An 18,637-nucleotide genomic window follows, 5' to 3' on the forward strand; every position below is an offset into this window, starting at 1 on the left:
GCACGCACGCGGGCGTAAAATATTTACAATAAAAGTAATTTCTTTATTTTTTAACAGTCTCTATCATGAAATCAAAACAAGTATTAACTATCTCGATTAGGATGCTTGGCAAGAAATCGTCGAGGCCAGGGTAGAGGCCAGTCATATTGTCGTGGCACTGTGCCGCCTACATTCTTCTCAAAATATTTGAAAATGGAAAACCACCAGAGCCGGGCCAAAAAGTTGTTTGGTCCGAATTGCTACAAAAATTTTGTCTTGTAGATTAACAATATATAAATTACACTACAAGTGTTTATTATTTCGTAATATTTGATATTATAATAAACTAAAGTTTATTACCATATAAATGAATGTTATATTACATAATTAATGTTATTTAAAACTATATTAATTACGATTTTTTAGATCAATTATCTTTGTCGCAAAGTAAAAAATTTTCAACGTTTAAAAGAAAAATGTACCTTGAGATTTGGGTTGTTGGCTAGCGTGTGATAAATATACCACAAGCGCGTAGTAACATAGTAAGCTATAAGTACATCCACTGTATAGTGACCATGAGCTACCAACACCATAATTACCCCGACGAGTACCGCCAGGCCAGCTAACCAATGGATCGGTTGACATCTCCTCGGAGAATCTGAAATGCATTACGTATCGTTACAAAATTACACTGACGTCACACGTATATCCGCATTTGTATCTCAAACAAACGAAGGTACATACATTCCTTAATGATCAGGTAACTGAGTACAAGCACAACCGTATGCCCACTGTAAATGTAATCTCCGCAATAAGTATGTTTGCCATTAATGGATAAACCAAAGCCGGAGATGAGCTGGAGGACCCTCTTCGTTACGAGAAGCGGACTGGTATTATTCGCCTTTGGGCTGCAATAGTAAGTTTTACTAGCGATCGGTAACACTGTCACGTACATCGTGATACTCCTCATCATGTAGAGCAAGCCCATAAGCAGAAATATTCGTCTAGCTACTATGAATCTGTAGAAATAAATTTGATCGTTAGAAAACATCTTATATATAATCTTTAACCAAGATTATTCGACATTGATTTACTTTGCGTTTTATACGTACCTATGTTTATGAAAAATAATAAAAACCATCGCGGAATTGGACATGATCATAATTAGGATTTCCGAAACATTAAGCGCCCAATCTTGAGCGGTGACATTGTCCAGTATCACGTCGGGAAGCGATCCGTACGTGTTTCTATCTGGAACGCGCTCGTGTACCATCGCAAGGGAAGCCGTCGTCAGTATGAAGTTTACGACCATAAATAGAAACGCTGTAACGGAAAGTAGCAGTTTATATACATGTCTGTTCGAATATAATTATCGTGCCATTTTCTTCTTTCGTATATTGCTCTTTCCGTTTCCGACAATATACTCAAAGAAATAACGGCGGTATTAATCAACTCAGTCGTGCAACGACCATCCGCATCAGATTATAACAGATCTACGTAACGGAACTCGCGAAATTTGCTGCTCTGTGCATTTGTGTACATTTTGCAAACAGTAGGGAACATCCAGTTGCTCGCTTCGATTAACTCTAATGCAAAAAGTCATCGCACGAGCTCGAGGAAAGAGGAGTTCGATCCGAGAGAGGCTCTCTGTAAGAGACGAAGCTGTGCGAGCAGACCGGTGTATCGAACGAATACCAGGCCACATAACGACCTCGATCTCGATGGACTCCCCGCTGTGAATCAACGTCACATATACGAAGCCAAGCGCTGAAGAGGCTCCGAGCTCCAAGGCTGGCAAAATTAATCGACAAGTTTTTCGCTTAAAAAAATTTTACTTAGAAAATTTATTTACCAATTGGTTGAGCGTAGTAAAAATCAAGGAAATTGATCGGCCATATCGAGAAAACTATTTCTCTAACATATTTCTCGAAGAGATGTAGTTGATATTATTTAATAATTCAAAAGTATGCACGCATGTTTGTTTCAAGATTTTAACTGTATTAATTATATTAAATGCAAATATAGCTTGGTGGAAGCAAAATTAATTTTTTTTTAAGAATTTTTGTAAGTCTTGAACCTTTATTTTAAAGTTCTAAATATAAAGTATAAACATGCTACACGATTGGATGGAACAGAATCTTCATACGTGTCTTTTTTGAAGATACATGAAAGAGATAAAGCCTTCGGATTTCCTTGAGGAGAGATCATCCTTTAAAATGACAACTTTAACTTTCGCACGTTTTTTTACCGAGAAAAGTTTTCCATTTTTCCTTGGGGAAACGTGGCTCCTCGCGAAGCGGCGCCGGTATGTCGATCTTGACGATGCCGCTACCGGAGCCGTTCGGTATCCCGGGGTGTCTTCCCAGGCTTTCGATATCCTTCTCATCCTCGTCATCCTCGTAGTAGTCTGAGCCCGAGGCCACTCCGGACCACTTGTCCTTGCTCTTGGACAGCGGCGCGCCAGGCAATAGCGGTTGCCGTTGATAAACATCGCTGGACTGCGCCATCCCACTGCTGCTTCCATCAACGGCCGCCTCGACGTCTCTCTCGTGGTCCTCCCCGGCGCCCAACGGTCGATCGAAACTTCCGTAATCGTTGTGCAAGCTAGTGGCCTTGGGATCCAATACCATCCTGCACAGAACAGAAGTTGACTTGTCCTGATCCGACGAATCTCGGGATAAGCCTTGCATAGAAGCAAAAGGCACTGTCTCACAATCGAAATCGCGCATTCGGCGATTCGTATCGTTATTGGTGATGAGACAGCGCGAAAGGTGAGGAGAAACGTGTGGATTTAGAGAAACGAAGCTGACCTTGGCACGCGCTACTTGATCGCGTGGCAGAATAACCGAGCTATTGTTGAATAAAAAAAAAACTGCTTTATGCGCACGCGTCTGCATATAAAATACAAGTGACACACCACTGTCTATCCCATCGAATCATCCTCGCGCTGTGACATTCCAAGTTGCAACTCGTAATTAATCGTTTCAAACATGTCATCTTTTCATATTCTTATCTGGGATGTATTAACTTTCTTTTCTCATTACGTCAAGGATATTTTCAAAAAAAAAAAAAAAAAAAAAAAAAGAAAGGAAGAAAAAATCAAAGTTTATTTGACTAAACGTTGATCGCTCGCCCAGCGCAACGATCAGGGCATCGATAAAACTGGTGTTACACGTGACACACATCTGCGAACGGGACATATTTATTTGAAGCGTTCATTGCGCGTCACGCCCCGTAAAGCACGATATTTTTAGAAATTTCCCGACGTATAAAGGGAAAAGGTTATTACTACCGGAAAGAAAGCGTGTATCCCGTCGAAGTTCGAAATTGAAAATTGTTCACTGTTTATCCGTTGATAGAGCCAAGATCCATTTTTTGCGACGCCAGAATCGTAACCGGAAGCATCATCGGTATTATATTATCCAGGGGCTCGTGTTCCAAGATGTGCCCAACTAAGGTAACGATCAGTCAAATGAGACATGCGGTGAGGTAAAAAAAAATTTATGACACGTACTTATATTTCTTTTTCCTACACCGCAAAAAATAAGAACGATTAACATGACAAACGTAGCGTCGAATATAATCCGCGGGTAAAAATATTTTGATTTTCTTACGTAGTAGCATCATTATATGTATGTAACGAATCTCTCTTTTCATCCGTACCTTGTGCACATCATTCGACATCTCCGGTACGGCGTTTCGCTCGTCAGATCACAATCAAACACATTCAACAAATGAATGGAATGCATCGCGCCGGCGGGATGTAATGCCGCGTTGCTTTCGATTGGCGAGCGGGTTATATCCGCGTCGGGATGATGTGTCCACCCGTGACATAAATGTTTAACATCAACGAACATGCTTAACGTGATACGCGATTTCGTGGGAAAGATAACAGCTGTATCGGACACCTTTGCCCGACAACTCGCGCGATAAGACTATAAGTGTCGTACACGTTTATTGAACAAATTACAATCCCACGATACAGAAAATGATAGTTTGTATTCATAGTCTAAAACGATAGATACGTTACAATTGTATAACTTGGTTATACAATTGTAACGTATCTATCGATCAGTCGAGCAATATCAAAATACAATTTGTCAAAATCTTTAAAAAATCCTCAAAATAAATATATTACTAATATACTACTAAATAGAAATTTTAAATACATACATAATTTTTCCAACAAGTGTAGTAATTTCCATGTACTGTGATTAAAAACTCTTAACTTTTTGCGCTTCAAGTGCTGATCTAGTTAGTGCTTAAAAAATTTGGAATTTTACTCTACGTATCAACTATTGCTAATTGACAGTAACGAAAAAAATCACGCTAAAACGTAATATATTATTTCTCTTTTAATACTTCAATAAGTATAACATATACGACACACGAGCACGAACGCACGCACGCATACTTATTGTAAAAATCGCAAGTGAATTAACATTACAATACGCGAAGTAAACTGTCAACATTGCTCCAAATCTGTCAAGCGCAAAGAGTTAATAAAGTTTTAATTGAAACTTTGTTACAGTGAGGAAATATATATAAAATATTTAAAAAATTTTTTAAATTCTAAAATTATTGTTATAGATAATAATTTTTCTTAACATTTTTGCTAAGAAAAAATCAAATTCGTCGAAAAATCTACCTTAGAAAGATAATGCGTAGAGATATAGGATATCCAATAATTTGGCCCTATTTATAACTTGATCTATTATGATCCAATACGATTGCATTCCGATTGTCGAAGGAAATGAATTCCCAAAGTGGATATTACTTTTACAGGATTAAAAGATGCGATTTTAGGAATGTGACTTCTGTATTTATGCTGATAAGTCGAGAACTTTCTCACTTGGATAATGATCCTTTTGATCTGAATAACGATGTTGTGATCAATTATTCTCGAAAGAAATTTGATTCTGAGAATTATCACAACTATTTCGGACACTACTCTTACAAAGAGAATCAGAGATTTCATGTTGTTGACGAATTAAAGAAAAGAATGAGAGAATACAACATACGGGCAGAAACTGCTTGTCAAAAAGATGTATTTGAACGAAATATATAATATATTTAAGTTAAATATATAATTTATAAATTCAAGTATTTTATGTGTAAAAATTAAATACATAAGTATCTGAATTGATATTTGAAAGTACTTAATCATATAGAAAACTGTAGTGGTTAACAACTTGTTTCTCAGCGTAGTACAGCTGTTACGCATTTTACAATAGCGTAGTTGTAAAATACGTAGTTGTAAGTGGTTGTACAGTAATGCAAGACAATTATTTGTCCACTTCTATCAATATAAATTAACTTTAATCTCGATTTTTTTTAATAAAAAAGAAACTAAATTGAGATGAAAGCTAATTAGAAATTAATTAGAAATAAACATACAACTGCGCTTTACAACTACTTACGACTATATATAATTACACTATTGTAGAACAACTCTAAGGGCCGGTTGTTCCAACTTCTTGGCAAATTTATCTACCGGGTAAGCATGTGTCTATCTTCATTTCTTTTCTTAAATAAATAAAGACGAACATATATTTATCTGATAGGTAAGTTTTACCAAGAAGTTGGAACAACCGACCCTAAGGGTGTTTAAAACAGCTGACTACAGCTCACTCATATAACGATGCAATTTGTATATTGCTGTATATATGTCCCATTTACACAATATTCATATACATCGTGTCTCTACTTTATTCCAATTAAATCGCAAAGCTTATTAGTATTGTATCAATAACAATTAGTATTGTATCTATATGCATTTTATAGTATGCATGGTTAAACCGATAACCTATGTCAAATTTCTGTATAAAAAAATTAAAAATTATCGTTACCAATAAAAATAATATTATACAATGATAATTCTCAATTCCAAATTTAAAATTAAATATCACATATCTAAAATATTTTAAAAGCACATTTCTTTAATTGTTAAATTTTATTAATCCTTTAATTACATGCTTGCACCACTTATATGAAATATGATACTTGTGATATCAGCTCTTAAAAGCGAATGATTTATTTATTCAGTTAGATACTACTCTAGGGTTTTCCATAGTACATGGAAGTCTCAATAACTTTCGTAACAGGTGAATATTTTCACATAACTACGTTCGAGAACATACCACACTATATCTAACGATTTGCAATCCATTAGCATGGAAATACGATAAAACTTTGCAACAGCCAACCACAGTTATCATATCATTATTCTACCGTTACTATTCTGACGCGCAACTATATGCCAATTGCACCACGCGGTTTATTATGGAACATAATATATATAAACACGGCCACATGCCAAATGCATGTAAAATGTGATACCAATATGATTGCAACAATCATTAATATTTGTAGAATTCTATATTAAACAATTCTATATTAAATTATAATTGCTTTATTTATTTTGGAAAACTACAGAAATTGCATAATCCATATGTAATTAGTGCTCCTATAATCAATTTCTAATTTAATGCTTAGATAATTACGAATAAACATATTAATGATAAAAATAATCGTAAATATATCGTGTACTGATAATAAACTGAAGGCCTCGCAATGTTTCGATTTACTTTGCGAACAAATATGTTACTTGTGCCTCTGAGAAATATTCGAAAGAAAATGAATTATAAGAAGAGAAAAGAATAGTCTAAAAATAATTAGTTTCCTACAAATAAAATTTTTTTAGAGTTTAAAAAACATCCTAAGATGCATCCTTTATACAGAATCATGGTTAACAATTATCAATATCGAATAAACAAAATATTGTGTACAATATTTAGGTAAAATACGCCAAATGTAAAAAAAATAATTCACGATTTTCGGTTAATTAATGCACAATTCAAGGTACACGAGATATAAAATTTATTAATTCAACAGAAACAAAAATATGATTTACGATTTAATCAAATGTATCATCTTGCAAAGATCGATCATGCGTGGTATCCATGATAATTCATATAACCACGCATGATATATAACTAGCATGCTTTAAGCGTATCACTACTCTTTATGTAGGAAAAAAAGCACGTGAAAATTTTATATTTGCTTGGAAAAACTTCTATAAGTTTTTTTATAAAAATTCCTATGTACAATGGTAGCCACGGAAGAAATAAGAAGAAATTTCATAGAATTAAATCATAAATAGTAAATACTACACAGAAAAAAATTACTCTCAAATTGAAACTTATGTATTCAAATTAACGCGATCATTGTTTCATATAAAAGCAACAATATATAATCTTTTTAGAAAAATTTGAAAATTTTAAATTTCAAAATATAATCTTATTTCAATACTATAAGTGTTATTTCAAGAATATAATATAATTGTTTTGATAATTTTATTCTAAGAAAATTATAATTTTCGATTTGAACATGTAGAATTTTCTATCCAACATTTTTTCCTTTCCATTCAAGAACATTATTCTTAAATAACAAGAATATCATTTTCTTGGTTAAATTGGTTAAACTTTTAACCAATTTAACTTTCATATATAATTTTAAAATAAATCTTCGTTCAAGTAAATCTTTTTGATTTAACGTAATATAATCTCATTTCAAGATTTTCGTTTTGAAACTAAAGATATTGTCAAAACAACAATATACTTTTTATAATAATTTAATGAAAAACATAATAAAAATTTTCATAATTCCTTCTTTGGTCCGCGCTTACAATTTACTATAGTAATTTTAACTATAAAATTTTCTCAGTATATAAAAGTGTAAATAAATAATTTTATGAGAATAATGCACGATAATTTTATCAATAAAATTTCAGCTAGGTTTGTACAGTAGTACATCACCATTTTCTTTAATCTTTTTTAAGATTGCTCCAAGATGTTTTAACAAGAAAATTTCATCAAATTTATATAAATCTAGAATATATCATTTATATTTCTTAAATAGAGAGAACCTCCACAATTAAAATTAACATTTAAAATTGAAAAATATTAAATTTTTATTTTTATATATAGCGCAGCGCTCTATCAGATTTCATATTTTATATATTTTTTTAGATTTTACACTTTCGAATTAATCGAAAAAATTTCTTAAAAGGTGCAGATCAACTGTAATAATTCTAATCTTCTCAAGACAAATACACTTATCGTTTTCGTGACCATAAGGTCACCGGAACTCGGAAAAATTGATCGAGGGTTCAATCACCGCTATTCATGCACGGTTCAACAAGCCATATCTGAAGACTAATGAGATTTCTATAATCTTGCTGTTATATATGTCGGAATGATTCACACATTCACAGACTCATTTACAATTTCGTTCGAACAGTGTGAAAAGTATTGATTATTGTACACATTCTATGAAAAAGTCTTGAACAATTTTTTTTACGAATCGAGTAATATTGAGGAAGATTGGACAGCACGTTATCAACCAAATAACAATTTTGAACAAGTTTGTTATTATATATACAAATTACAAAACTAATATGTCCATGTAATGCTGCTATGAAACATTGTCATAAAAATGGAAAGAAAAATAAGTTATAAATAAATAAAAAGAAAAATTAATAAAAAATAAATTATAAAATATTTCTTTTCCAAATATGTTTAGCGTCAAATAGACATTATTAATAAACACTTGGCCATTAGTTATTATTTCACATATGTCAAGAAAGATAATGATCAAACAAATTTTCATAAGATACAGATTATCGGGCAAAACTTTTGCTATAAACAACTTGCACGATTAATTACTCCGTGATAGAAAAAATACAAAAAAAGAATGAGACGTGTAATTTTTTTTTTAATTTATCATTAATACTTTCGATTTTTTAACTGAATTTTATCGCGTATAATTCCTTTTTTCTTAATCTGTTAATTTGAGTACAAATGCTTCTGAGAGAAACCTATGTAATTACGTCACAAATGAACTGCCCAACCCATGACTCATTTCCTTTTTCCTCTCAACTGATTCACCGGGTAGCAGCCACAACCGTCAATATTTTAAATTAATTTTTGATCGTACAAATAAATACCAAGTTAGCAGCATCGAGATATTAAATGCTGTGACGCTAAATTATTAATAAACAACATTAGGAAATAAATTTTACATTCGCAAAAATGTATTGCTGTGAAGTAAATAATTACATTCTTTAAATGACTAAATATCGTCACAGTATATTTTCGTCACACAACTTCAACAAAATAATAATTAATTAATTAAGTGTACAAATATGGAAATAGAATGTGATCTTCATTTATAACATCTTTGAAAATATTTTGTAATAATTGTAATATGATTACAATTTCATTATTTTACATGCATATATATATATATATATATATATATATATATATATATATATATAATTACAGAAATAATTAATATAGATTTAGTAAATAAATCGTATAATTTTTACAGATATTTATCGTCGTACATAACAAGAGCTTGTATGTACATATGTAATTTATTATATTGAACAAGAACGTTCACGATTGAAAGATATGATGAATTTGTTTGAAAATTCGAGGAAAATTGGTTTAAATACACACATGCAGTTTTTGCTTCCGGTTTCTTTCAAATGGATATTTTTATACTTTCATAATCAAAGTTTAAATTTCGCTGGAATAACTTTGGCGGAAATAATTTATCCAACCGTATAAATCGATATAATTCGGTTTTATCATACATCGGATACACCCGCGTTTATCGTATTGCACAGAGTAATCTGTTTACTTGCACGCATGCGTGCAATTGTAGGTATGTATAGAAAGACAAATGTGCTGTTGTAAACAATCAAAACAATCGCAAATAAGAATAAATAAAAGTACGAAAGATATTACAGACGTCGAACTTGTTGATGTCGAAAAATTAAACGCGTAAATTTATGAAATTTAAAATTGATCACCAAGGAACGATGGCACATGAAAATCAAGTTACTCCAATAATTTTTAATCATAATGACACGTAAAGAAACCAAAAGAAAATAGTAAATATTGCTTCATGTACATTGCTTTTGGTTCATTTTACAATCTGTTCTCGGTTGTTTAAATATTAAGTCAATAATACATACAACTCCGAGAATAATAAATAAATATTCGAAACTTGTATATTTTACATCTGATTCAAATCTATTATATTATGTTATATTAATCTTTAATAAAATCGACTTTCAATAAAATTATAGAAATGACTAAATAATAAGATTCGAGATTCTACTTGTTATTGAGAACGGGCGTACACATGGAAATTATCGACTTCAATTTGAACCCATCTGATATTTTGGATAAAAGAATATTTAATTGCAGCTTTCCGATGAAAATTTGGAAAGTGATATTTTATTTGTTTGGTCCAATTTTAACAAGTCTTTAAGAAGACATTTAGTTAAAAGTCATTCGCTGATAATCCCAAGATATTGATAAGGTATCGATGTAAATGTTAACATTGAAAAGTATCTTCTATAGATAATAGGGATTCGTCACGGAGATCGACCTTTCGCGATATCGTCTTGACGTCGTCGTCACATTTCGGACGTAAATACAAAATGAGCGTCACGCGTTATTCTTATGTAAGAATTGCAGAGACACCGAATATAGAGAGACGATTTACCTGGAGGAAAATTCGTATACAAGAAGAAAAGGAAAAAGAAGAGACGAGAAAAAAACGTTCTAATCAGACCTATTGGCATAAATAGTAAAACCAACCGAGCACTCGATGTCGAGCGCGTTCTTATACTCACACGTCAAGTAAAAAAACTGTTCGTTGAGGCTTCATACTGTCGCGCCACATAATTACTACAGAAAGGAAAACCGCAGGTTGGCGAGGAAGAGAGAGACCTAAAGAGGGAGACGAAGACTTAGAGAGAGGGAAGCTACGGTAACCCTGGACGGATGAGGGGAGAGAAGCGGGGAAGGGGGAGAAAAATGTGAAGGCAGAGTCGAATAATCAAAATCGATAAAACGACAATGATAAGCGGATAAAAACAACGAATGAAAATTAGGATAGAGTTAATGTCACGCGATAAAAAAAAGAAATGTTTTCCTGAAATGTTTCTAAAATGAAAAATATTTAGTAAGGAAAACTAAATTACGTACAGTGCGTAAGATTATGCATCATAAAAAAGTGGAAAATTGAAAATAAAACAAAATAAAATAAAATAAAGAAAAAGATATGTGAAAGAAGAACCAAAAAGATGAGTTGAAACATTTCAAAATTAATGCTGTAAAACGAAACAATGAAATCAGAATGACGCGCCGATGTGCTGTTTTAGCTATGACGAAACGCGCAATAGAAACTGATCAAGATCAGGCCAAGTTAAAAGCTAAATCGCTCGAAGGCGTTATAAGAAGCGCTGCTCCAAAAATATCTAGTTAAAGAATTCGATACTTCACATTGTATGGTCATTGAAATTAATACTACGAATTAATAAATAAAGAAAGAAATGTACTTCTCAGCTAGTGTAAACTTGAACATAGTCGTGTATTTGGATACTTTTATATTTATTAAACAAAATTCAAGCTAAATGCCGAGAAACGCGAAAAATAAAGATATTTTATAGATCCAAAATTTGGCGGATCTAAAAATGGATGCAACGCAAAAGCTATTTTGCTTACGCGTTCCCTCGTGCACGTGCACTCGACAGCGATAAAAAGTGCGCGCACACTCGCGAATACTTACAGGTGGTTAACACGGCGATCTAACGTTGAGCTGCCCTTAGAAGGGCACCCGATAGATCGCTTGTTCGTGATCACTCACAGGTGCTTCGATCACGATCGCGAATATACTTTCGCGAAGAGAAACTTTCATGACAAAGATCGACGCTAATGTCGTAAATCTCGAAAAGGTATTATCCATAAAACATGAGACATGCGTGACAAGTGTAACCCGCAAATTAAAATGAGTACTTAGTGGGTGATAAATCAAGAGACACGACAGTAGCTCGCGCCAAATGAACTATGCTCGGCGAGTCGGCGACTTGTGGTATCAAGTTATAAACTTTAAGTATTTTTACATTCTTAGGGATTATCAAATTTCTAAAAAAAGTATAGCCTCTGCCTTTTGCAGGATTTAAAAAAATTATCGATGATAATTCTATTTTTTTTTTTTATGATGGATTTCAAATTTCCTCAAAGCACGAGATCTCTGGAGATTTTGAGATTAATACAACAAATCATTTCAAATAGCAGACGCAACTTACATTGAGCTTGATAATGACTAAAGTCAACTGGTTTTTATAGGAATAGTCTCATACTGTTGTCGTGAAAAAAATAGGCGAGGCTCGATTAAAAAAAGGAAAGAGAGACTAACAATCTTGAACATTAAGACGACCATGGAGTTATCGCTTTCTCGCCTGATACTAAACGCGCTTTCAAACACATGACTTTGTATTTACATGAAAGAGAGAGAGAGAGAGAGAGAGAGAGAGAGAGAGAGAGAAAGAAACGTTGTCGACTAATGTATCTGTAATTATTTGACCATAAATCGATCGATTTTAAGTTATATATTATAACAATCAAAAACTGTAAAATAAAAATTAACTTTTTAATCAATTTTGGTGAAACAATTATTTCTTCCGAAGAAATTTTTCCTCCTCATTTATCTTTATCGTATCGAAAAAAATTAACATCATCGGCACGATACATTTTAAAACACGCATCTGTGATGGATTAGATAAGCATCTAATAGCTTCGTAACCAGCTGTTCTAGTAATCGTTTCTAGCTATATATGACATATATAACTGCATCCGTATCACAGATTACGCGCGTGCAACATAAGTATTTTAATAGACAGATTTTCTCGCTGTATTTTTTGTGATAGTGACGATTATCTCATCTTTCTGATGATAAGTCTCAAAATATAAGATGATACAAATAAATATTCGTTAAAATGATATAAGCGGTATGAAGATGAGATAATACGAGTGTCAACGTGATAACGTTCGAGTTGTAAAAACATAGCTATAAAAATCACGCAAAGGCAGTGCTCGGTATTAAAAAAATTGCAACTTTACATAGAGCACCGATTTTTATTATACTATAAAAGATTTTAAATACAATGTAATAATATTTTGTAGAAATCTCTCGTAACATGTTAATGTTCTCAATAATTAATAAACAGATTTTTTCCGAAGAAATCGTATTTTAATTTTCTAAAAATTTAGTTACACTCTTGAGATTGCGTATTTCTTTCGTATTCAGCTACATTCTCAGATTTGTTAAATATTCACTAATCATGTTGCCTGCAGTAAAATTAACGTATAAGTTATTATGTGTGACCTATGAACTTAAATCATGCCTATATAATGAAAATGATATTGGTTACTTGTGATCATACACGATTTTATCGAAAATCAGCTTCGGCGATATGAAATTTTGCAATAAAGTAGCGCTGTCAATATCGGCATACCAATCTATCGAATATCTGTGACTGACAGACTGACAGACAGACAGACAGACAGACAGACAGCACACACTCGCGCGCGCGCGCGCGCATATTGCAAAAATCGCAAAATGATAGAGGACATTTCTACTCACTTTTATCTGTTCTACCTCTATGCAAGCGCTGTCGAAAATTTTCAGACACCTTATATGTATTTTTTATTACTGATATTTCTTTCACACAAAATACACAATACAATATTATAAGTATATTTAAAATAGCATTAAAATTAATATTGTACTGTGTTAAAAAAATATCGGTGTATGTGTAAAATTAATATTAATAAAGAATCTAATTAAATATATATGTACTTAATGTGTCACATATGTAACAGCATATTTACGTTATATTTTTCTTAACTAAAAACTATTGAAAAGAAAATTTAATCGTAATGGATTACATAATTCTTGGTGCAAAACAAACTTGCGATTGGCACAATATCATTAATATAATTGTGCTGCTATGATAATAGCTGAAATAAGAGCAGAGAACAATGTCCATCTTACAAAGATAATTACATATTATCTTCCAAGCATTTTAATCTCGCGAAACATAAATGTAGATATAAATGATGTTCCTACGTATTTGAGCTTAAATTTCGTGCTGAAATTTAAAAAAAATCAATGATGATAGCAAACGATATAAAAAGAATTGTAAGATATATAAATTCTGTGTACAATGTCAAATCTGAAAAGCGTATGATTCGAGACAGGGAACAATAAGGAGTAAAAGGTTGACGTGCAACAACACCCAGAATTATGTATCCATAATTTAAACATATATAATCCCGATGTTACAAACGATACAACAAAATTATGAGAGAAATAATAGAAAGAAACCTGTAAATTAGGTCTCGCCATACCTTGTTAAAGCACTGGGCAATTCGACCTTGACAGGTAGTCTTAATTTATGCATTTTACTTTATACGTACACACACTACTATGTCATTTACAGAACAGTTTCTTCTTTGCTTCTCTCTCTCTCTTTCTCTCTATCTCTATCACTCTCTTTTTTTCTCGCAGCCAGATGTGCAGATGCGTAAATACGCGTGTACATACGGCTGTGTGTTATGACTACGTACAAAGCGACGTAACAGGAAACATAACCAACAAAATATGCATCCGAATACAATCGCTTTCTTAAAAGGAGGGATGGAGGAAGTAGAGAGAGCCCAGAAAGAGAAGGGAGCGTGGTCAGTGAAGAGACTAAAGGAAAATGAGAAAAGGGGAGGGGAGGAGAGAAAGCGAGAAAGAGAGAGAGAGAGAGAGAGAGAGAGAGAGAGAGAGTGTGTGTGTGTGTGTGTGTGTGTGTGTGTGTTTGTGTGTGTGTGTGTGTGTGTGATACGTGTGAAACAAGAGGGCCACACAACACTAATAAAACGACACACGAACGAAACTAACCAACTATATATCACGGAGGAGCGGGGGAGAAAGCAGTCTAGTGAGTGATTTTACATGGGCACTGGACGACAAACGACTCCTCTTCGAGCCCGTCTCTCGACGGCGACGGATTCTCGGGGCTAGATCTTGGATGCAAATACATTTAGCCACTTTAATCACATACGATGGGGCGCGCACGAATTAAGTATATAACTTCGTATTGTTCGACTGGACGACGCCACCGGTGGCGATCCGTAATGCCCACTCCCAAATCGTACGGTCCTTTCCGTGACGTTTGCCCCCCGCCGTCACATATACACTGACTAGTGACTACGCGAACAACTCTCGCCTCCTCGGTTTCGGTCTTCGGTCGTGGTTTGCGCGCTCCGACCAGACGTGACGTTTCATTGAAAAAAAGGACGAGCGAAGATGGCGTCGTCCGAATCGTTTCTTCTCGCTTTCTCGCTCCATTTCGTACGTACAACCGCAAGGCAATTATCGAAGATCGGAGATCAAAGAAATCTGTCCAGAGATGGATCAGAAACCGATAGTCGATCAGTATCGACCACATCGAAGAACCGCAAAGTGAAAATTCGAACGTTCGTCCGCGAGGTTAAAGTACACGACTCATATGCGCGCGCGTTTATATGAACGACTCATCTCGCAAAGTCGCTGCTAGTCGCCGTCAGTGGCCGTGTGGCGCTGGGTGCGCTGGCGATGCGAGCGACAAGCGAACGACGAACGGGCTGCGAGATATCGATCATCATCTACCCGCCGAAATTTGAAAACCCTTCAGTCGTTTTATATTGACACTGACAAGATACTATTGTATAATATAATAGTATAATAGTATCTCGTCGGTGATATTGATCATTTACAAAGTCTGACCATAAATTCGTTTGTCAGTGTCCATATTATGCATATGATAAACATAAAAAAATAGCTAATCGACTGACTCGACTACAGTATGAGAGTTTATCTATGTCGCTTGTATAGGTTTCAAGCTGACTTGTTTATGCAGAAAATTAGAATTAGTCGACGTTTATCAAAACGGTATACCGGTTGATTGATATCAGTATATCCTGTATAAAATGTCTTATTCAAAAATAGTGTTTCGCATTCGCGAGATTTTATCGTGAATTCTGCTTTGCAAAAATCTCGGATTGGATCGTGGCCAATACTTTTCAGTGTGATATTGAGAATAGAACTATAAAATCTTATTTACCTTTGAATCCGATAGCAATTAGCAGCTAAGTAAATCTTTTTTAATGCGACGTTTGCATTCATTTGAATGCCTCTTATTGTGATTAAATGCAAAGAATAGAATTCAATTCAGAACTCAGAATATTCAATTAAATATCTTCTAAAATCTGCTTTTTGCAAAAAATCAATATTTTTTAATTCTTTTCAATCCGACGTTTTATGCGGGGTACTGATATCAGTGAAACGAATCGTTTGCTTTACTTTTTTTAACGAATGATAATAAAAAAGAATAAATAATATATTAGTTGTTGATGATTTCACGCCACTAAATTATTGTCGACATCACAGATATTAGTGAAAGATATTTTTAATGAAGGACGCTCTTATGAAATACGAGAGTATGAGATCTAAAATGAAATGAAAGCAATGAAAAATGATACAGAATTAACGATAAAAGTATTGTTTTATTCAAAGCAGATGGGATACATCATTAATGTCGTTAATGCTGCTCGCAAATACTCTGGCTGGAAATACAAACGCGACCATGATATACGATCTGATCCTTTCTTCGAGTGATGATTGGATAACGCATAATGTAACTGTAATAATAGAATAATGGATAACATGATAAATAACTGACAATAATATGACCTCACAACAGAAATGTAGAACTGTAGAATTACTACAAGCAGTAATTATAATAAAAGCAGAGATTAAAAGTACTCTGTGCTACAGAAATTGTTACGATCGCCGAGTAATTCAACATGTTATTGTTAAACTTCCTTAAACTTGCCTTTTAGCTCTTCGTTATATATCCAAATCATTAATCTGATGATTTGTACTTAATAAAAGATAGTAAATTAATGTTTAATTTTTTACGACAAATGGCAAGAAAAAGAAATTTCTAATATAATACACTATATTTTTATTTGTAGATGACAGAGAAAAACAGTTAATTAAGTCTTAATTAATAATAACACTTCTTTTAATCATTCATATTATTCACCCAGCTTAAAATTGCCAAAACAGAGTAAGTACACAAAGAGTACAAATGAGTACAAAGCGTAACAAGGATAATATTCTATTGGGAAAACAAGCGACTAGTAATCACTTACCTAAGCAATGCTTTCCTCCAGCAGTAGTCCGTCTCAATAACAAGCAACTGCAATTTCATCATATAGGTGTGTAGACGTGGCCCAAGGCATACAAATAAATCGCATACACCTAAGGATTCTTCTTTGCCTCCTCCATCTCCAATTTTGTTTTGTCCTGCTCTTCCTCTTTTCTTCTAGATGCGATTCCGCGTTATCCGAGTTGCGATTAGTCGCGCGCGACCTAATTATCCGAGTCTGTATGTACTATCGATCAATTGGAGCGGAGCACACTGAATGAAACGAAGCAACTGTTTCTCTTTCTTGCTTTGCCGCGAAAGAAGGAAAAAAGAAGAGAAAGAAAATGCGAGTCAAAAGTTTTCCTGGGAGAGGAAATCGACACACGAAATCGACACACTGCACAGTAGTCAAGGATGCGCTAAACGTGATTACGATTGCTTATTTGGGAAGCGGTGAAAACGGAAACGCGCGAAACCTCAACCTCTGAAGAGACTGTTTCTCGATTATCTTGATAGCTCTTTTTGTCATTACATGTCTCTCTTTCTCTCTCTCCCTCTCTTTCTCTCTTTCTATATAATACACACACACACGCGCGCGCGCGCCACACACCATATATATATATATTATGTGTGTGTGTGTGCTGCTCACACCGAACTTGAACAGAAAAATGACTAGAACAAAGGACAGGAGAACTCTCGCCTGGCTGGCTGTTCGCTTGCCACCGTAGCTGAGAAATATACATATACATACTTCTGCAAAATCGGGTATGATATATACGTTACGACGTCGACAAAGACCACAAAGGCGCATGCGCCACCTCATGGATTGCCGTTTCTCTTATGGTCCGACGATTACAGTTGATTACTAATAATGTCATGCAGGACATCGATTCGCATTCACATAAGTAGTCAACAGGTGTGCAGAATTAAATTTCCACAAAAACACAAGCATTCGAAATGCATGTAATAATCTAATAAAAATCCACTAAGGACCGGTTGTTCCAACTTCTTGGTAAACTACCTACCAGGTTAGCATGTGTCTATCTTTATTTCTTTTCTTAAATAAATAAAGACGCACATATATTTATCTGGTAAGTAAACTCTAAGGGTCGATTGTTCCAACTTCTTGGTAAACCCTGTTGAAAAGATGAGATGGAAATCCAGATGATTATCCACAGGTATGTGAATTCTCATAGATTTTAGATAGTTTTGTATGGATTCCATATGGATATAACTATATGGAATCCATACAAAACCATCTAAAATCTATGGGAATTCACATACCTGTGGATAACCTGGAATATCATCTCATCTTTTCAACGAGATTTACCAAGAAGTTGGAACAATCGACCCTTAAGGGCTTACCTATCAGATAAATATGTTTGTCTTTATTTATTTAAGAAAAGAAATGAAGATAGACACATGCTTACCTGGTAGATAAGTTTACCAAAGAGTTGGAACAACCGACCCTAAATCTCTAGAGAAGGACTAATGCAAATATTAATTATATACTACAATTATAGGCTGTATGTGTTTAAAATAAAATATATCCTG

The 18,637-nt window shown here is 33.9% G+C and overlaps 1 protein-coding gene and 1 long non-coding RNA gene across 8 annotated transcripts; one reads left to right on the forward strand and one right to left on the reverse strand.

The window, feature by feature from the left end:
* Window positions 1-22: 22 nt before the first annotated feature.
* LOC105835730 (phosphatidylcholine:ceramide cholinephosphotransferase 2) lies at window positions 23-17,835 on the reverse strand. 7 transcript variants are annotated; one of them, XM_012679279.3, is made up of 8 exons: window positions 17,088-17,835; window positions 14,791-16,571; window positions 14,253-14,463; window positions 2,228-2,610; window positions 1,092-1,302; window positions 724-998; window positions 462-637; window positions 23-239 (listed from the first exon to the last, which is right to left on the reverse strand). In XM_012679279.3, exons 3-8 carry the CDS (start codon window positions 14,303-14,305, stop codon window positions 84-86), a joined length of 1,254 nt encoding a protein of 417 aa, XP_012534733.1. In that variant the 5' UTR covers window positions 14,306-14,463; window positions 14,791-16,571; window positions 17,088-17,835; the 3' UTR covers window positions 23-83. The 7 variants fall into 7 exon arrangements, with proteins under 7 accessions (XP_012534733.1, XP_036142877.1, XP_012534726.1 ...); XM_036286984.1 differs by having other exon boundaries at window positions 14,253-16,571; XM_012679272.3 differs by lacking the exons at window positions 14,253-14,463; window positions 14,791-16,571 and having other exon boundaries at window positions 17,088-17,834.
* On the forward strand, window positions 3,987-6,791 carry LOC118645596. The gene is made up of 2 exons (XR_004963304.1): window positions 3,987-5,442; window positions 5,582-6,791. It is a non-coding gene; the product is annotated as an uncharacterized LOC118645596 (long non-coding RNA).
* Window positions 17,836-18,637: the final 802 nt, after the last annotated feature.

The sequence above is a fragment of the Monomorium pharaonis genome, chromosome 5, assembly GCF_013373865.1.
Source record: "Monomorium pharaonis isolate MP-MQ-018 chromosome 5, ASM1337386v2, whole genome shotgun sequence".
NCBI classification, from domain to species: Eukaryota; Metazoa; Arthropoda; class Insecta; order Hymenoptera; family Formicidae; genus Monomorium; species Monomorium pharaonis.